The sequence below is a fragment of the Euleptes europaea genome, chromosome 12 (genome assembly GCF_029931775.1).
Source record: "Euleptes europaea isolate rEulEur1 chromosome 12, rEulEur1.hap1, whole genome shotgun sequence".
NCBI lineage: Eukaryota > Metazoa > Chordata > Lepidosauria > Squamata > Sphaerodactylidae > Euleptes > Euleptes europaea.
This window is the reverse complement of record NC_079323.1, coordinates 55,427,728-55,448,645: the sequence shown is the minus strand read 5'-3', so window position 1 is coordinate 55,448,645 and position 20,918 is coordinate 55,427,728. Positions and strand designations below refer to the sequence as shown.

Sequence of the window (20,918 nt, the reverse complement as noted above, 5' to 3'; positions counted from 1 at the left end):
TAAACGTTATCATAATGATAACTACTGTATGGACAACACAAATCAATAATATAATAACTGTAAATAAGGCTCTTTGGTTTTTAAAAAAGTTGTGAAGAGTATACATGCCTAACCGAAACACAGTTTTATTGATGGTTTCAAGTGAAAGGAAATAAAGATGCTATACCTATTTGAAATAAGCTTGCCATTTCATTTTTCATAGACTTAAGTGCTTCATGTCTGTTGCTAATTTACTATATTAGCGATTTCTGGGGGTGGGGGTGAACTGCAGTAGTGTCCATCATAGCTTTCGTTTTGGCAAACCTTCTACACATCTCTCCTGACATACATAAATCAAGACTGCTTTTTCTCAGCCTCTGGTGATGTTGCTTACTTCAGTGGAGAGAAAATTAGTAATTCTCTGGGCATGATGGAAAGTGTTACACTGGCCACTAGCAATATACCAAAGCGGTCAGGTGCCTGTGCAAAAAAATGTAAGTAAATAGCAGTTGAAAGAGAACTGATTGCGTATTTTGGCTTTATGTTATGAAATAGTTCTCTAAAAGAATTCTACCTGAAACAACATTTTACTATAGCTACTAGTACGTATGTAGGATATACAAAACCCTTCTTGAATATGTAGCAAGTGTCCAAACGTATACACATGAAACTTTAAAAAATGCTGAGCTAGAATAGCCTTTGGATCTAAGGAGAAAGTATCCAAACCAGATGGTAGTGCTGAAATATTATCATTGAAAAAAAGCCAAATGCCAGGAAAGAATTTGGTTTACTGTTTCTTTCATTTGGCGTTCTGAAGTTTAACCTTATATGCACATGACGCAATAGGAGACTTTGGATTCAGGAGTATTACTGGGAACCCACCAATAAGCACAGGAGCTGTTTATCCAAGGCACGTACATATCTGTTCTTTGCCCTGGGTTTCTACAAGAGGCCTATCTTAAATGGGGTGGGACAGACAGGAAATGTGCAGAACAGACAGCTGAAATAATGCACATCTCAAAAGGGCTGCATATAAAGAATTACATGGATTAGCTGTACCACTGAAGTTTAGTTGGGATTTTAAGAGAGGCTGATTGGCAGCACCTACACAAATGTGCCTGTTTAAGTGATTTGAAAGGACAACTTCCCAGAAATACAGATGCACAACAGATTGTAATAATAATATGAATTGTGAAAGACGGGTGCAGACTATACAGAAGCTTGTTCTTAAAACACAATCCATGTTCATAAAGATGTTCAGAAGGTGCCCTTCCTTCCTGCTCTCCTGTAACTAGAGGCCTTTTTAATCATCCTGTTGGTTCTAGTGTTCCATATGACCTTCAGTTTGTCTGTAAATCAAGTGGTATAGAAAAAATAAATCTTTCTGGGTTAAAATAAACTCAGATTCATCGTTGCCCGTATGATCACGTGTCCTGAGAAATATAATATGTTCTAAGAGATAATACTACTAACTGAAAGACTAAAACTTTAGAGGTATAGTGTAGTTACTACTGTCTATATGTAATATATATGTAATAGCTTTAACCATCTAAAAGGGATAGCCTACTTACATTACATTTTTCGCATTTTGATATAAATTGTTAGAAACTTTTTACGTTAAATGTTACTATTAATTATATAAGGCAATAGGTTTGTTTTGAAAGATAAGAGAAAAATAATATTGATGAAGGTCGCTTTACTGTTTGTAGTGTTTATTTTTCCACTACTATAAATGATAATCCTAACAAGGTAGAATCATAGAATCACAGATTTGGAAGGGATCACCAGAATCATCTAGTCCAACCCCCAAAGGTTTAAAATGATTGAGCTTTGCCTGGAGAAATGTTAAAGGCAGAAGATGGAGGTATGCTGTGTGTATTGTGAGTATTGCAATGTGTATTGGGTGTTAGGTATGTATGTAGTGTATGTTTAATGTTTTTTTTGTGTATATGTAACTTTAAAAATAAAAACTGAATTAAAAAAAGAAGAATCATTGCCCCTTTCACAGTGCAAAACATGAACACATTAAGATGTAATCTTCAGGATTGTTCTCCTATTATATGCTGGTGTTTGGGGCTTTTTAAAAAGCGTCAAATGGTGATAGCAACTGGCATTCATTTGAACATAAGACAGCTAGTGTGCAAAAAACCCACCTGTTCCAAAGCCAAATCAATACATCTCCTTTGACTTGCTGTTCTGTGTGAGAGCCCATTCAGGGTCTTGCAGCAGGTGGCTGTCTAGAAAAGAGCCTGGTAACTTGACCCTACTATTTAGCCCACCGCAATGTCAGAGAAGGCCAGCTCCTGTGCAAGGGGATTTGCACCCTCCCTCCCTTCTTAAACATCGTCCTGAAGGCCTTGACTTCTCAGAGGGCTTGGGGGTGGGAAGAAGAGGCTCTGGCAAGGACAGAGATCCGTGCGGGCAGGAGGGGTCCAAGGAAACCTTTGCTCTCCCTCTGCTCCTCTCGGTTATCCTTTCCTGGTGGCATTTATGCACGGGAAGTTTTGCCTTGGATTTGCCGCTCTCTAGAGGCACACTTGCCCTGACCTGGATGGCCCAGGCTAGCCTGATCTCGTTAGATCTTGAAAGCTAAGCAGGGTCAGTCCTGGTTAGTATTTGGATGGGAGACCACCAGGGAATACCAGGGTTGCTGTGCAGAGGAAGGCACTGGCAAACCACCTCTGTTAGTCTCTTGCCATGAAAAACCCCAAAAGGGGTTGCCATGAGTCGGCTGAGACTTGACAGCACTTTACACACAGAGGCACACTTCCCCATCCACAGTGGGTAGCCGTGTTAGTCTGTCTGCAGTAGTAGAAAAGGGCCAGAGTCCAGTAGCACCTTAAAGACGAACAAAAATATTTTCTGGTAGGGTATGAGCTTTCGTGAGCCACAGCTCACTTCTTCAGATACAGCTAGAATGGGATCAGCTGTATCTGAAGAAGTGAGCTGTGGCTCACGAAAGTTCATACCCTACCAGAAAATATTTTTGTTCGTCTTTAAGGTGCTACTGGACTCTGGCCCTTTTCTGCTTCCCCATCCATGTTCTCAAAACTCCGCATGGGGGCTTTCACACATGCACTTCCAGTCCACTTTCAATGCACTTTGCACGTGGGTTTTATTGTGAAATTATGGCAAAACCCACTTGCAAACGATCACAAACGTGGTTTGAAAGGGCAATATCCAGCATGTGTCAAACTCTGCATGGGGGCTTTCACACATGCACTTCCAGTCCACTTTCAACGCACTTTGCACGTGGGTTTTATTGTGAAATGATGGCAAAACCCACTTGCAAACGATCACGAACGTGGATTGAAAGGGCAATATCCAGCATGCGTCAAACTCTGCACGGGGGCTTTCACACATGCACTTTCAGTCCCCTTTCAATGCACTTTTTTGTGAGTGGGTTTTATTGCGAAATGATGGCAAAACCCACTTGCAAACGATCCTGAAAGTGGATTGAAAGGGCAATATCCAGCATACATCAAACTCTGCACGGGGGCTTTCACACATGCACTTCCAGTCCCCTTTCAACGCACTTTTTTGCGAGGGGTTTTTATTGCGCATCTTGGCAAAACAAAAACAAAAAAAACACCTTGCAAACGATCACGCAAGTGGACCGAAAGGGCCCCGATCCAGCAGCACGCGCCACCGCGCCCTGAGCGCCGAGGATTGGGATGGAAATGTGCCTCTGGAGAGCGCCCAAACCCAAGGCGCAGCCTCCCCTGCCTCCGCAGCCCAGCCCGGCGCTCCGGGCGACGCCTCCGACGTGGGAAAACCGAGCAGCCGGGCGAGGGGCGAGAAGGGGGGGGGAAGCAAGGGGGCGCGCGCGCCTCGGGCGTTCCCCCCCCCCCCGGGGCCAGCTCGGCTTGGAGCAGCTGGGCAGGGCTCTCCCCCTCCGCCCGGGCTCGCCTCCCCTCCCCTCCCCTGGGGAGGGCGTGGCGACTCGTCAGGAGCCGGAGCCGCCACGCGTTACGCACTCCAGAGCTCCCAAGTTGGTCCGGGGAGGGGGGGGGATCCCCGCCTACCAGGAGGGGAGGGGGCGCGGCGGCGTCGGGGGCGCTCCTGCGCGCGGCCGCTATAAAAGGCGGCGCGGGCTCTCGCAGTCAGGCACAGCAGCCGCGGCGCTCGCCTCGCAGGAGCCGCCGCGCCGCCTCCGCAGCTTCGCCCCGTCCAGTCCCGCCGCGCGCGCGTGCGAGCGAGAGAGGCAGCCGGACAGCCGGACAGACAGGGCGCCGGAGGCGAGCGCTGCAGCGGCGTCCCTGCCCGGGTCCATGGACGGGGCGGCGGCGCGGTTGGCGCTGCGGGCGCTGCTGCTGTGCCTGGCCGCCCGGGGCAGCCCGTCGGCGGCGGCGGAGGAGGAGGAGGAGGCGCTGGTGGCGCCGCTGCGGCTGGACGGCGGCCGGCCCGAGGAGCGCCGCTACCGCCTCGACGCCTTCGGGCGGCGCTTCAGCCTGCAGCTGCGCCCCGACAGCAGCTTCCTGGCGCCGGGCTGGGCCGCGGGCGACGAGGCGGCCGCCGCCTTGCCCGCCTGCTTCTACGCCGGCACGGTCAACGGGGACCCCGCCTCGGCCGCCGCCCTCAGCCTCTGCGGGGGGCTCCGCGGCGCCTTCCGCCTGCGAGGCGTGGACTACCTCCTCCGGCCCCTCCGCGCCCCCGACGCCGGCGCCGCCCTCCCGCCGGGGGGAGCCGTGCCCGGACTCCACCTCTTGCGCCGCCGGCGGACCCGGGCGGGCGGCCGCGCCCAGTGCGGCGTGGCGGACGCCGCTGGACCCCCGCTCGACGGCGGGCGGCAGCCGCCGCGCACCTGGCGCGCAGGTACGGAGCTCCGGCCCTCCTCTGGCCAGCGGGGGGGAGGGGGGCGGCGTGGCACGCATGCGCCCCGCTGGACGCTTCGCCGCAGAAAGCGTGGGCTGGGACCGCACTAGGGATCCCCGGCGAGGTATCCGGAGTTTGGAAACGTTGTGAAAAAATCCCGTTCGCGCTTCCGATGGGTTCCCACCGATGTATCAAGGGTTTGAAACTGTTATAGAAAATCCCGCTCGCGCTTCCGATGTGTTTCCACCGATGTAGTAAGGGTTTGAAACTTATAAAAAGTTCCGTTCGCACTTTCGATGTACTCCCGCCGATGTAGTAAGGGTTTGAAACCACTATAAAAAATCCCGTTCGCACTTTCGATGTGTTCCCACCGATGTGTTAAGGGTTTGAAACCGCTATAAAAAATCCCGTTCGCACTTTCGATGTATTCCCACCGATGTATTAAGGGTTTGAAACCGTTATTAAAAAAAATTCCATTGGCACTTTTGCTGTGTTCCCACCGATGTATTAAGGGTTTGAAACCGTTATAAAAAATTCAGTTCGCACTTTCTATGTATTCCCGCCGATGTGTTAAGGGTTTGAAACCGCTATAAAAAAATCCCGTTCGCACTTTCTATGTGTTCCCACCGATGTATTAAAAGTTTGAAACCGTTATAAAAAAAAGTCCCGTTCGCACTTTGTTTGGCCCCTTTAGCGGTGAAGACGTCTTCCAACCGTTTTGTAGCCGTGGCTTCCGGAAACCCTTTTAAAGCGGTGTTTTTGATAACGTTTTCAAACTCTTAATACGTCGCTGGGAATGCCTAGTGCGGCAACCCCATTATAAAAAATCCTGTCCGCACTTTGTTTGGCACTCGCAGGGGGTTACCACCCTTGTATTCCCAGCGATGTATTAAGAGTTTGAAAATGTTATAAAAAAGACTGTTTGCACTTCCTGTGTATTCCCACTGATGTATTAAGAGTTTGAAAACGTTATTTAAAAAAGACTCTTTGCACTTTGTTTGGCCCCTTTAGCTGTGAAGCGATCTTCCAACCATTTATAAGCCGTGGTACCCAAAAACCCTTTTAAAGCGATGTTTTTTATTACATTTTCAAACTCTTCATACGCCACTGGGAATACAAAGTGTGGTAACCCCCACAGACCAAATAATGCACTTTCAATCCACTTTCAGTGCACCCTGACAATCATTTGCAAGTGGGTTTTGCTAGTTCACACACAGTTCCAACTTCAAAGTGCATTATTTGGGCTGTGTTAAAGTGTCCTTGGTGTCTCCCTTAAAAACAAGCCAAATCCAGAAACGAATGTTTGGCAAGCAGCAGTTGTCTGGTTAATAGTTTCCGAAAGGGCCTTTTAGGCCCTTTATGCATGGGAGGTTTTGCCTTTGATTCGCCGCTCTCTAGATGCACGTTTTCCCCATCCAAATTCTCAAAACTCAAAAATAAGCCCCCATGCAGAGTTTTGAGAATTCAGATGGAAAATTTTGCAAAAGTACAAGGCAAAACCTCCCATGCATAAATGGCCTTAGTTTTTGATCCTAAATACATTTATTTAGAAGTTAAGTCAGGCTGGTTGCAATGGATACTGTTTCCAAAATAATTTTCAACATTCTGCCTCTAATGGGGAGGTCTTAATGGACTATTTGGGATTGCCCTGGAGTAATTGTTGCCTCTCAGGGAAGTGTTTTCAAAATTCCTGATGCCGTCCTTTGCCCATCTGCACAACAGTAGCCCAAGTTGGTAGTTAAAGCACCAGTATATGAAGAAGGAACTCTGGGTGCCTGTAAGGCTCATCTGAGCCTGTGTATTTCAGCCACAGGTATCTCACTCCTCTTGCTGTAGAATAAATGGTTTGAAGTTAATGTAGTAAGAAAAATATACCCCCCTGAGGGGGAAAACACTTGGATGCCCAGTAAATCAATATGGCAGATGATGAAACCCTTAAAAAAATCAGTTCCCTTACATCAAAATACTGTTATAAAAGTCTATGAGAATGTTGTGGAAATTTGAGGAGCGCACCTTAAGTGAAAGCCAATTCCATTAAAATTAATGCAATGCATGATCTGATTCAATGTAAGTTTGTAATTGAATTTGATAGAGTCTTGCTCTCTGGAAAATGTGCATAGAATTTCAGCCTTAATGCAGTGCAGTGTTCAGATCAAGATAGATACGCAAGTTTGGTGACAGTTGTGCATCAGTCGTAGACACCAGGGAGTTGGTGCCATTAAACACAGTGGATTATGCATCTAAGTTAACATGCTTAGGATTGCTTGGTGGGTGCCTTAAATGCAACGTGATTTGCTTTCTTTATAAAGTTAAAATAATGGCAAGGCCTTGGACTTAAGACTGGGATTGCAATTTTCATGCATGATTACTAGGAATGTTCCACTGATGAGAGTGGGACAGGCACTTTATCTAGATCAAATTCTGTTGAAATGCATGTCCCATGGAAATCTGGCTAATACTAGATACTTTTACTAGGTTTCAGTGGGACACTAAATGGCCATAGGATGCTAACTAGCAACCTGACCCTTTGCATGTTATTCAGAAGTCTTACTGACTCAGTGTTGCTTGCTCCCTATTAACTGTATCTGCATTCTTAGTTTTTAAATTATGAATGATATCCTAGGTACACTTTATCTACACCAGTGAATTAAACAGTGTTTTCAACCTCACTGACAGTGCAATCCTAGGCAGCGTTACTCCTTTCTAACTTCAGTAGAAGAATGCAACTCTGTTGAGGATTGCAGTCTGAAACTCCTATGTTTTCTGAAACTTAAAACAATACCCAAAGATAAATATTTGTATAAACAGGCATTATTTTAAAATAATGGATGGAAACATGAATAACTGTTGCTGCTTCCACTAATTAGCATTGCTTTATGTCTAGGACATTTCCACAAATGTTACATTGGCAAAAGTCTATAGTGACTCAGGCTCACTTTATATGTAATTATATGCTGTTAAAAATAAAAAAATAAGATGTTTATTGAAAGTATCCCAAATCCTGGCAATTACCATGCAGTATGATCATTCATAGAAAAGAATATCCACAGTCATACCCTGGACACAGGTGTACTGAAGGAGAATGAAGTTCCAATCCAAGAGGGGTTGTGAATGAAGGCTGGTTAATATGACTCATGCAGCAAATGAGAAGGTGGAGGGAAAGGCAGGGGAGTAAGACAAGGGCACACTATCTGAGGACGAGAAGGTGGTGCTATGAGGTCATGGGAACAACTGGATCACCGAGGCAACCAGCTGCTTGGCACCAGTTCTTGTTCCTGCACTCTTGCCGTCCACGTGGAGTTCAGTAATCTAAATCAAGAGCCAGTTCTAGCATGACATAATGGATGTGGCTTTATTACTGCAAACTTCCTCAGGTATAAGAAGCCTTCTGAGCCCCATTAATTGTAATCTCATGATGAATTTGTGGTGTCTACATTCCTGATTGAATGCAAATCCTTTTCTAATTAGTTTTGCAAAAGTTCCCAACAGTTCAGATGGAAAAGACAACAGAAATTAAAATCATACATAAAAATTGTTTTCAGTTTTTCTTCCGGGTAGGAGGCTTGGTGCTCTGATTACATCAAGGAGAACAGAACTCCTGACTGTAACATGCTAACTCTTCACTGTAGGAAGATAGACTTCATTGAAGGCAATCAGTACTTCTCCGGGTATTAGAGAAGGAGAGACCTGCACAGGGAAAATAACTCCTTATTGTCGAAGGCTTTCACGGTCAGAGTTCATTGGTTCTTGCAGGTTATCCGGGCTGTGTAACCGTGGTCTTGGTATTTTCTTTCCTGACGTTTCGCCAGCAGCTGTGGCAGGCATCTTCAGTGTGACTCCTCTGAAGATGCCTGCCACAGCTGCTGGCGAAACGTCAGGAAAGAAAATACCAAGACCACGGTTACACAGCCCGGATAACCTACAAGAACCAAAATAACTCCTTGTTTCTGTACAGTGCTGGACAAGGTTCAGGCAGAGTGCTGCTCACTGACATCATCAGGAAAATGAACCTTTGCCCAATGAACAATTCCTCATACAGAGGAAAGGAATTCTGTTCTCAAATCTGCTTTCATCATCATAACGATGAACCAGTTCTAGCAATAGCAGGGAACACCCCACTCCTTGCATAAAACAACATTATCAAGGGCATTGTGAATAGATGTAAAATACATGGATCCATACCCTCTGGAAATACTTTAGAGGAAGCTATCAGAGTTGCAGGCATCACAACTGAGACTGGGTTAAAAACTGCTGAGGTTGCAGAAAACAAAATAGCAAAAGAAATGCTGCTGAGCTCCCATTTGAGGCTCTTTTATTAATAATGACATTGCCTCTTTACTCATAGTTTAAATGCTGTTGGCCATTTTGTTTGTTTGGTAATGCTCAAAACTGTTACAGTAAAGAGATTCTGGATTGGCTGTTAGTAAGACTTTATTTTTATTTTTTTATAGAACATGGAAGTATAAGGAAAAAAAGATTTGTGTCAAGCCCTCGTTATGTGGAAACCTTACTGGTAGCAGACCAGTCTATGGCAGAGTTTCATGGCAGTGGACTGAAGCACTATCTCCTGACACTCATGTCTGTGGCAGCCAAGTTGTACAAGCACCCTAGCATCCGAAACTCCATCAGCCTGGTGGTGGTGAAAATAATTGTCATCTATGATGAGCAGAAAGGACCTGATATATCTTCAAATGCTGCCCTCACCTTAAGAAATTTCTGCAACTGGCAAAAGCAGCACAATCCTCCCAGTGACCGGCATGCTGAGCACTATGACACTGCAATTCTTTTCACCAGACAGGTAAGGGACAAGAAGGTTTGCATTTTGCGGATTCCAAAAAATGCACTTTTAATATTGGCTACAACTGTGCTGAAAAAAATCATTTGTCTACAGTTTTGGAGAAATTCTTGTTAAGAGTCAAGACTTTGAGAGGGGTGTGCACGAGATGCAACCATTTTATCTGTTGTGAGGTCACTTTTTGTAGTTGCCACTATGTGGAAACTGTGAAAAGTATCTCAGCATACCTACTACTGATAGTTTGATTTTTGAGCCTTGTTTGGTTCATAGTCAAGAGACACCAAAATTCACTTTGGGGTTCATAAGAAGTTCCAGGTGGATCACTGTTGCTGCATAACTGTAAAGTCAGCAGCCGGCGAGGGAAGTCATCACAAAAATATGTAGACTGAAGTATGTATCACTAAAAATGGTTCCTATGGAAAACTTTGTATTACTCTATGTATATTCATATTATGCAGCCTGACTCTAATAATTTGCATACCAAAGATAAATTATTCCTTTGTGATCAGCAAGATTTGGGAGGTATAAGCTTTTGAGAGGCAAAGCTCCATGAGTTATCTGATGAAGGGAGCTTTGACTCTTGAAAGCTCATACCCCAAAAATCTTGTTGGTTTCTAAGGTGCTGCTGGACTCTAGTCTAGCTGTTCTACCGCAGACCAACTCAGCTACCCTTCCAGGGAGGGAGAGAGAATTAAGTTTATACCTGTTCAAATAATGAGCATTAATGATCTTTTCATAAGTAAAGGCACACTGCCAAAGTAATATTTTTTCTGCCAAGGTTAAAATGTGACCTAACGAAAATAACTCTTTCTCTCCCCTGCCTCTTTTAGGATCTCTGTGGCGCCAAGACATGTGATACTCTTGGGATGGCTGATGTGGGGACAGTTTGTGATCCAAACCGCAGTTGCTCTGTCATAGAAGATGACGGCTTGCAAGCTGCCTTTACAACCACTCATGAGCTAGGTAAGTGAGATTCGGCAAGGCTATTCATTTTGAAAACATACCTTGCATATATTGGTCTATAAATAAATAAATGTTTAAACAAACATGGATTTTTCCAGTTACTGTAGCCTAGCTTTTCTTGAGGACGGGTACGGGTTCTACAGCTTCAAGCCATACGTACAGGCTCACATAGCTGTAAAATCAGTGTACCCATAGAAGGGAGCAGTCTTAGTTATGGGATACAATCTTCTAAGCAACGGATTCTCTTTGGAATTCCTACTCATCTGTTTGGCTTGTGAGCAAACTACGGCTCAATAAGTGTTGGAAGTGCAAATTGCACTCTGGCTGCAGGGGCAAAAAATCTTTAAACAGTCAATAAAGCAAGAGACAAACTTAGGTTTTAGCTCTGTTTATATATTGATAGCAGCTGTTACTAGAGTTGACAACAGGCCTGGAAGGGAAAAAAATGCCCTCTTCCTTTAACAGAGGCCTAATGATTGAAAATGGGCAAGGGGAGTTTTTCAGTGACATGGAAATAAGTAACATCCTATTAAGCCTCTGTTAAAGAGACAGGGCTTTTTTTTTTCCTTCCAGGCAGTTGGCAACCCTAGATGTTATCCCATCATAAAATTTGGGGAAAAAATTCAGTGGTTGGGTCTGGGTAAAATAGGGATATCAACATATTTTCCCAGAATTTTACTATTCTGCTGCAGCAATACTTGCATCAGTACAAATATCAAAGAATGGGTGCAATAAATTATTTGAGTAGATGTATACAGCAGAGTTATGACATCTTGCTGCCTTTGTTTTTAAAGGACATGTATTTAATATGCCCCATGACAATGCAAAACAGTGTGCCAGTATTAATGGTATAAGCAGGGATTACCACATGATGGCATCTATGCTTTCCAATTTGGATCGAAGCCAGCCTTGGTCTCCGTGCAGTTCTTACATGATTACTACATTTTTGGACAACGGTCATGGTAAGATGTACTTTGTGTTCATCTCTGTAAACATTTAACTCTTTCCTTTCCACCTTACTAAACATGACTCTGCATAGCCCTTCATGATGGGGAATTCTAGCATGAAGCTGCTGTGTGGTATTCTTCGGTTGTTCCCCAGGCTACACTGGAGTTGCTTATCTGTGAGCAGCTCTTGCATGGCTGGGAGAATGTTTGTCTGAATGATCTGACTGTGGAAGATGGGTCTGTTCATGTGGGTCTTTCCTACCAAACTGCCATCTTCTGGCATGGTATTTATTCAGTGGGAAATACCAGACAATCAGCCTCCACCTGCATGGCTCAATAAATTTAAATATTGTTGCCGTCATACATGCAAGGACATGGATAAGGAATTCACATAATAAAAGGAGAAAGTTATCTAGGCACTTTGCTTGGCCTACATTTGTATCCAACTACAGTTAGCCATAATAGATAAATGGAGCCTGCTACATCCAGGTGCGGACTACCCCTGAATGAAAGTTGCAGAGTGACCTTTTCTTACCTTCATACAGTAATAGATTATATTCTCGGTCCTTGGGTCCTGTCAAGCAGATGTGTGCTTTAAAACACCTATCAGCTTTAAAACACCTATTCAGTGTTTTAAAGCTGATAATCAAGATTTGATAAAATCGCTTAAATAGACTGATAGTAAACTTGCTGGGGGTAAAGGGAAGATGACTGGGGAAGGCACTGGCAAACCACCCCGTAAACAAAGTCTGCCTAGAAAAAGTCGGGATGTGACATCACCACATGGGTCAGGAATGATCCGGTGCTTGCACAGGGGACCTTTACCTTTTTAAACATGCATAGGACCAGACCCAGAAGTTAGCCCCACAGACTTCAGTTGGGTTCTTCTGGCCTAAAACATATGAGGACTGGAATCAGATATAACAGCACTGTGTCAGTAATTTTGTCAGCAGCCTGCTGGAGCTGGTGACTTCTAGTTATTTTGCTCAGTGGACTTGAGGTTGAGAGAGAACACATCCAAGCTACTCAGTAAGGTTGTTGGTGAGCAGGCATGTGAACAGCAGTATTTCAAATCCAAGGTGCATGTTTTGTCTGCTGGTCCATACTATACTACCTACACAGTGCATTGTTACAGGTCCACCTGGGGCCTGTCAAGCAGACATGCACAGAGAGTTCTTGGATAAAATTCAGATCAGGGCTTGTGCTTGAGGAGAGGGGCTTGAACCTTCCCTTGACACCATTTTCAAACCCGAAATGGCCATTTCCATTTGGGAAAATGGTGCAAGGGGAGAGAATGATGGCCATTGCAAGCCTCCTTTCCTTGCTTGCAATGGCCATCATTCGAATTGGCACTTTTACTCCTGGGAATCTTTAATTTTACCTAGGAACTTCCTGAGCACACCTCCTTGACAAGACCCAGGAACCCAAACATGATATATCCTGTAGTTAGACCTTGTTTAAAGAAAATAAAATCTAATTTCTTACCAGTTTTCCTGTATCCCTTTTCAGGTGAGTGTTTGCTGGACAAACCTCACAAGCCTATACAGCTCCCTTCTGACTTACCTGGAACAGTGTATGATGCCAATAGGCAGTGCCAGTTCACATTTGGAGAGGAATCCAAACATTGTCCTGATGCAGCCAGCACGTGTACAACCTTGTGGTGTACTGGAACCTCCGGAGGATTGCTCGTATGCCAAACCAAACATTTTCCTTGGGCAGATGGTACCAGCTGTGGAGATGGGAAGTGGTGTGTGAATGGCAAGTGTGTAGAAAAGAAGCATTACGATGTAAGTATGTTTTTTTTTGTAGTTGAATATATAATACCGCTGTATATGTAATAATTGTATTGAACAATAGTTGTATGTGTAATAGCTGAGGGTTGTGACCCAGAAAATATGGGACGTTCTGTGCAGTCATGTTTAATGTTTGTAAACCTAAATATTTAGAATTAACTCATTTCCCCCCCCCCCACATGGTACCATGCATTTTTCAAAATATTCTAACATGCAGGCTTTGTCTTGGTTTTTTAAAATGTAGACTCCTGTCCATGGAGGCTGGGGACCATGGGGACAGTGGGGAGAGTGTTCAAGGACATGTGGCGGAGGAGTCCAGTATTCTGTGAGAGAGTGTGACAATCCAGTGCCAAAGAATGGAGGAAAGTACTGTGAAGGGAAACGGGTGCAGTACAGATCCTGTAACATCGAAGACTGCCCAGACAGCAATGGTAAGTTGTAATTAATGTTTAAAATGGAATGTTCTAAAATAGAAAATTGGCTTCTAGTGCCCAATAAATGTCTTTTCTGTGTGCAGGCAAAACCTTTAGGGAGGAACAGTGTGAAACTCACAATGATATTTCCAAATCTCATTTTGGAAGTGGGCCTGCGGTGGAATGGACACCCAAGTTTGCTGGCGTCTCTCCCAAAGACAGATGCAAGCTTGTCTGCCTTGCAAAAGGCACTGGCTATTTCTTTGTTCTCCAGCCAAAGGTAGGTGTATGTTTGCTTATATAAAAATCTTTGCAGCACTAAGTGTTACCATTCCTGGGGATGAATAAAAACAGAGGTTCTCATATGAAAATCAACAATTTATTCAAATGACTATTCATGTATTTATTTATTTATTGCTATTTCTGCCTCCCCTCCCCCCCGTGGGATCCAAAGTGCCTTACATCATTCCACTCTCCTCCAGTTTATCCTACAATCCTTCCAGTGCAAAACAAAAAAATTACACATATACTCATTTTGCTTCTACATATGATCCCCCCTTCCTTTAAATTTCATTAAAATGTCTGATTTTCTAAGATCTAGATGTTCTTGTGGTTACAGTCTAAGTGTTGATGATGCCTAATTAAGCATTTATTTGTTTATTTAAATATTTATATCTTGTATTTCCTCCTTCATTGGAGGATAAAAGATGGCCACAGATGTCAATCATCTGTTTTGTTCTGTTTGAGGAAATCCTCACAGAAAGTTTTACAACATGCAAAGTGAGGGTTAGAATATTTTCACAAATATTATTTAGCTATATGTTGATTGCCTGATCCTTTAAAGCAGTTATAGCCCATTCCTGAAAAATGGGCCCAAAGCCCTTAGGAGGCCGACTACGGCCGGAGCAGGGGCCCACACCGCCGGTGCCCAGAAGATGCACACCTGCATGAGTGGCCCCAGTGCCAGCGTGCTGGGCTGGCCGCTGCTCCCGACCATCGCTGCTGGCCGCTGGCACAGGTCACGGTGGTGATCCGGGAGGCGTTCTGGCGCCCTGGGAGTTGTTCCCGGGGCATAACGGCACTGACCGCGGGGCGGGGCTGACATTAGTCAGCCTCCTGAGCACTTTCAGCTTGGGAATGCCCCTTTTTATTTTTGTTAAGATACGCCAGCTTTTAGCTGGCGTATCTTGGTTTTTGGCACCGGGCAGAGGTTTTGGCACTCTTTAGGAGGCAACGCCACTAGTTTGCCTCCTAAACCCGGCGCAGGCATTCCTTTCAGGAATGCGCTGTTAGGCGTCGGTAGACAGTGCTTGAAGATTAGAGTCTTATTTGTTGTCTATACATTTATATTTTATAATGAGATACACATGCAGTAGTGTGCAACTGCCCCCCAGTAGATGTCTGCTGCTGTAAATTTTGACAAAGCGGAACAATGGAGAAAAATAGGGAGAGGGCTGAATGCTGACTGGGAAAGGCAGCAAAGGGAGACCAGATTCAGCCCTTTATTCTTGCTTCCCTTTCAAAAATGTGATTGTCACTGTCAAAGTTCACTGGGCGGACCTTCTGTTTGTTGTAGCACATGCCATCTCTGCCCCATAGTCAGGAATACCATGTGCAGTCTCTAAATGTAGAGATCTAGCTCTAAGAATCTGTCACATAGCAACCAGTTGTATATGTGGCTTCCAGGTTTGCATGTATATCTCACCAGCTGGACTGTTTCTATACATGCATCATACTCAGTGCATGAGGGAAATAACACACCCAATTTCTTTTTAATGTTATCTATGGCCACTGGGCTAAAGATGTGGTTTTTAATTATCTGCCCTACAGTCCTGAGCCTTTTTTTTCCCTACTGCTGCTTGGATATATGGGACAGCTATAATCTGGCAGGATGACATGAATTTGTACTCCAATGTCCTGTTGCTCAGCCAGGGGAGTTGGTGGTAGGTGTTCACTAGCAATGGTGGCTGGGCCAGATAACCTTCTAGTCACTCCTGTTCTTTGCTTCATTGTTTTATTTTCATTTGTTTATTTGCTAGACTCTAGAAAGAGGGAAACCAGCACAACAAAGGAGAGCTGGCGTGTGCTTAACTTTGTATGCAATTACAGTAAAATACTTCAACAGTGCAATCCTAAACAGAGTTGCAATCTTTGCCCTTGGGTTCTGCTCTGTTGAAGTATTTTACTGCAAGTGGGCACAGAATTAAGCACACTTTTTTCCCCAGTGAGGCAGTTCAACATAATCTGAAATCGCTGTGACTTAAAAGCGCTTCTTTCACGACATCATGCCCACTATTCTTAATAACAGATATAGACCTTCTAATTATGGCTTTCCTGGATTATTTTTTACTTTAAAAAGGTAATAGATGGAACATTATGTAGCCCGGATACCACTTCAGTCTGTGTCCAAGGGCAGTGTGTAAAAGCTGGATGTGATCGCATCATTGGCTCCAGTAAGAAGTTTGATAAATGTGGTGTCTGCGGAGGCAATGGCTCTACATGCAAGAAAGTATCGGGCATGCTTTCTAGTTCCAGGTATGTAACTATCTTTTTCAGTAGAGTTGTAGATCAGGTATATTTGTTCAGTTTTGGAACTGAAGTATATGTCTGTTAATAAATGCTCTCAGTTATGTAAGAACCTGCAGTCTTGAAGCTAAAAAAGAATTCAAGCCCTCTAAATTCTTGTAGTTGATGTAATTTTTAAGATAATAAGGAAATACAGAACACTTACCTTCTGGCTTTTTTTCCCTCTTTAGCCGTGGTTACCATGATGTTCTTTTGATTCCTGCTGGGGCAACAAACATAGATATTAAACAACGGAATCACAGAGGCGCAAGACAGGATGGTAGCTTCCTAGCAATTAAAGCTGCTGATGGCACCTATATTCTTAATGGCGACTACACACTATCAACATTAGAACAAGACATTACTCATAAAGGCAATGTTTTGCGGTACAGCGGCTCATCGGCCTCTTTGGAAAGAATCCGCAGTTTCAGTCCGCTGAGGGAATCTTTAACAATACAAGTCCTTACTGTAGGTGAATTACCACGTCCTAAAATAAAATATACATACTTTGTGAAGAAACCAGCACAGTCCGGGCCTGAGAAGCCTTCTAGTAAAAAGACTGAATCTTTCAATGCAATCAAAGAAACAATTTTATCTGAATGGGTTATTGAAGAATGGAGAGAGTGTTCAAAGTCATGTGGAACTGGCTGGCAGAGGAGATCTGTCGAATGTAGAGACCTCAGCGGACAGCCTTCAGAAGACTGCGCAAGAGAACTGAAGCCAATTGATATCCGGCCGTGTGCAGACACTCCGTGCCCACGGTGGCAGCTAGGGGACTGGTCGCCGTGCTCAAAGACATGTGGGAAAGGTTTCAAGAAGAGATCATTAAAATGTGTTTCATATGACGGCATCACATTGTCACATGAAAGCTGTGACCTCTTAAAGAAACCAAAACATTTAATAGACTTTTGCAATCTTACAAACTGCAGCTAAACCATAACAGGTTGAGAAAGCTAAGGGTGTAAGTTTCAGACCAAAGCACTGAAAAGGAGGGGGAACGGTAGCAATTGTGTAATTCTCATTGCAGAATTCACAATGGAGAATTTACTGAGATGGGGCAGTGCAAATAATGTTGGAAGGGGTGGATTCTATCAACCGAAAACCTGATAAAACAGCAAACTTATGTCACTAGCTATTTCATCTTCAGCACATAAAGCCCCGAGGCATTACAATTTCCTCTTTTAAGTCTGTTACAAGTTAAAGAAAACATAGGCAGTAGCCAAAGCAAGTTTAAACAAACATTTCAATGTTTTCGTGATTTTGTCTTTTTTTCCCCCATGGAGTTGTGTTGTGGTACTTACAAAAAGTCTTTTTTCCTCAAAGTTAGGAATGAGAATGGCCATTTTTCTCTTAAGTTTAATTATTTGTCAGGCATTGCCTACCTCACAAAGAGCAAACAAACAAACCCTCAGTATTTGAAAAGAACCTTCAACTATATTGTTCATGGCTGCTATTATTTTAGAGAATAGTTTTTTTTATAAACAGAAAGCCATATTCGCTGCCTGTAAATAAGCAAGTACAAAAATGGCTGTTTGTTAAATCTCCTGATGACTATAACATAGTGCACTTTTAAAGTCTCTGTTGATTTTACTGAGGTGATTTTCCTCCCTTGCAGTCAGCCTTCAGAGCTAGATTCATCATTGTTCCAACCATGCAGACCATTCTCCTTGAGTCGATAGGCTCCTTTTTTTCTGTCTGCAATTCACACCCCATTTACTCCAAAACACTTAAGTGAAATTAATTTTTACTTGGGAGTATATATGTGCTTCTGAGTAAATTATAATCGAGTTTCTTGGTGGAAATGTGGTCCTATCGTGCTGTCATTTGAGTTAAGGTAATGGTCTGATCTGTTTCAGATACAGCTTACAGTGTACAGGCCAACAGTATCATACTTGCATGCAACCTTGCTGCAAACAGATACCAATCCATCATAAACAGGAAGTCTTTAATGCACGGCACCTAATGTTTTTACACTGCTCAAATCACTTGTAAGACAGGGAAGACTAAGCTGAGGGATAGCAGGTCCATCCGCAGCAATATGCCAATACATGTGTATTTAAAAGTTTGTGCCAGTCCATAGACTCTGAGAATATGGCTCTCCATATGTACATAGTAAATATAACTATAGATGATACATACTTTAAAAGTATTTATATTCTCTCCCTTCTGCGAAGGGTTGTAATTGGTAATAAATGCATATATTGAACCTATTTATTTTTATATTTCTTGTCTAATGTGATCTTCTAAGTTATCACTTTTTTAAAAAGACATTTAACAAGGATAGAGTATTTATGCAATATGATATGATATTAGAAATAATAAACACTATGAATTTTGGAAACAGAGTGGGTTTTTTTCCTTCATTCATGTGTATATTAAAATAAAGCAGTAGCCATTGCGTAACATAGCAAAGAACACAGCAATTGCACAATGATGCCAAGTGGAAAATCAGCACAAAACCTGGCAGAGCCTGTTTCCCCACCCCCCTCCAAGAGAGCCAGCGTGGTGTGGTGGTAAAGAGCAGCGGACTCTATGGAGAAGCAGGTTTGATTCCCCCCTCCTTCACGTGAGTGGCAGACTAATTGGAGAACCAGATTAGATTCCCCACTCCACATGCACCCTGCTGGGTTGACCTTGGGCTAGTGAGTTCTCTTAGAACTCTCCGCACCGCCTACCTCACAAGGTGTCTGTTGAGGGAAGGAGCAGCTGTTATACTCCTTTTGATAGAGAAAAGCAGGGTATAAAAACCAACCCTCCTTCCCTCCCTCAGCGTACACACCTTGCAACACAGGCCATGATCCAGAACATGCAATCACTGTCACATCTTTTGCCATCCAACCCTCTCACCCTGGTGTTAACTGGAGCTTAATGTCTCATGTGACACAGATTCTAATTGTATTGATGTTGTTTTGGATGTGGGGACTCAGGTACAAAAACACCATAATGACCCCTTGAAATGCAAAGGCATGGATGGAAAGCCATTTACCTAAGGCTGTATTCCATACCAAGCTTACCACCACACCAGAGTTTACCCTTTTGGAATGGAGCAGAGGAAGTCACCAGAGCTGTGGGGTGAGCGATGTTACATGACTCACAGAACAGAATTGCAACTAAGTAGTTGCTTGTTAGTGACTAGTTTCAATCCATCATTTAGCTGTTATTATGACAGCTGATTCTGCACAACCAAAGATTTTAAAATGGATTGATTTTTTAAAATGCATACATTGTAATGAGGAAACGACAGCATTAGAAACAAAGGGGAAATAAAGATTTTTGGGTTTAATTTTTTTCACAAAGAAGTAGTAAAATTGAAATTAGGAAATGCAAATTGAACCAGCAAGCTTGTGAAATTTTGAAATGTAATGTGTCAGAAACCATATATGTATGTTTACAGAACTTGCATCATTAAAAGATTAATTTAATTATTATTTCTCCTGCCGGAATATAATGTCACAACATGCAGAATGTATAACCAAATTACTTGTGCCTAATTTTAACACAACTGCACAGTGTATGCTTTCAGCATGGGAATTCTTTGTACAGAATTCTTGTGAACATGGCCGGTTACTGGAGTTTAAGGGCTTAATTAGACACAAACCTCTGTTGGATAAAGAGTGAATCATCCATGTTATATCAGACAGGAAAATATGTGTGATGCAAGGAAAGGTGACAGCCTATTCCTAAAGGGGAGGTGTAGTTAGGTGGCGTCCAAGCCAAAAGAATTTAAAAACATTCTTTGCAAAAAAAAACCCACGTGGAACTCTTCATAGAGTTCCACAGGGCTGGACCACGATTTTGCAGGCATATCTTGACACCTGCAAAATGGCTTTTTTAGCCTGAAAGGAACGCTCCGGAAACACCCCCCAGGATGTCGGCACAAGCACTCATGCCAGACACATGCCACTGGGGAAAGAGCGCAGGTGCAGGACGCTGCACAGTGCCCCGGTGCCAGCATAAGTCGCTCTGCATCGGTGTCTGTGCCACTTTGCATGGCACAAGTGGCACGGATGCCAGCGTAGGGGTCGCGCTGGTTGCTCTGTGGCTCCACCCTTTATGATTTGAAGGCAAGTGTATTATAGATTGTAGCAGAAAAAAGGATGTAAGAACAATCAAGGAATGTAGCAGCAGGCCCAACCCCTGGCCATTCTCTGGGCTCAGAAAATGCTTGATCCTGCCCACTACTGATGCCATCCATGAAAATGCTAAGACTTTTTCCCAATCAAGGGAGAGTGCAGCACTCTGTATGAGGCCGTTGGAGACATTCAGCAACTCTTTATGTTTGCCAAAAAAAACTCTGCACACGGTTTTTGTCTTGGCCTTTTACATTTACAGTTTTATTTATTTATAATATGAAGCAGCATAATAGTTTGTGTCAGGAAGGAGAGTCCCCGCAGTGTTCAGCATAGTTCTAACTGGTTCACATCCAAGAAGACACACAACCACAGCTTGGCGACCTAGAATGTAGACACAAAAAAAGTATAAATACAAAAATCTTTCCTGAAATAAAGTGGAGTTTCATACAGGCCTGCTGAGGTCCTGTCCTAACCATTTTCAGCTTTCATTGTTTATGGGGCTGTATTTTGTGCAGCCTTTATCAGCAATTAGCCAGCACTATGGTATCACATGAGATCAATTATTTTGGTAGCTC

General features: G+C 43.6%; 1 protein-coding gene across 1 annotated transcript; it reads left to right on the top strand.

Moving 5' to 3' along the window:
* The first annotated feature begins 4,250 nt into the window (after positions 1 to 4,250).
* On the top strand, positions 4,251 to 17,509 carry ADAMTS1 (ADAM metallopeptidase with thrombospondin type 1 motif 1). The gene is made up of 9 exons (XM_056858208.1): positions 4,251 to 4,794; positions 9,246 to 9,592; positions 10,420 to 10,552; positions 11,347 to 11,514; positions 13,009 to 13,286; positions 13,537 to 13,723; positions 13,810 to 13,985; positions 16,065 to 16,240; positions 16,462 to 17,509. The coding sequence occupies exons 1-9, from the start codon at positions 4,251 to 4,253 to the stop codon at positions 17,201 to 17,203; spliced, it is 2,751 nt and encodes a 916-aa protein (XP_056714186.1). The 3' UTR covers positions 17,204 to 17,509.
* Positions 17,510 to 20,918: the final 3,409 nt, after the last annotated feature.

What these genes read in the sequence shown, in the direction of transcription:
- ADAMTS1 (XM_056858208.1), top strand. Translation starts at nt 4,251, where the DNA reads ATGGACGGGGCGGCGGCGCGGTTGGCGCTGCGGGCGCTGCTGCTGTGC. An exon ending in TCTTTGTTCTCCAGCCAAAG is followed by an intron (nt 13,986 to 16,064) that starts GTAGGTGTATGT and finishes TACTTTAAAAAG; the next exon opens with GTAATAGATGGAACATTATG. An exon ending in GGCATGCTTTCTAGTTCCAG is followed by an intron (nt 16,241 to 16,461) that starts GTATGTAACTAT and finishes TTCCCTCTTTAG; the next exon opens with CCGTGGTTACCATGATGTTC.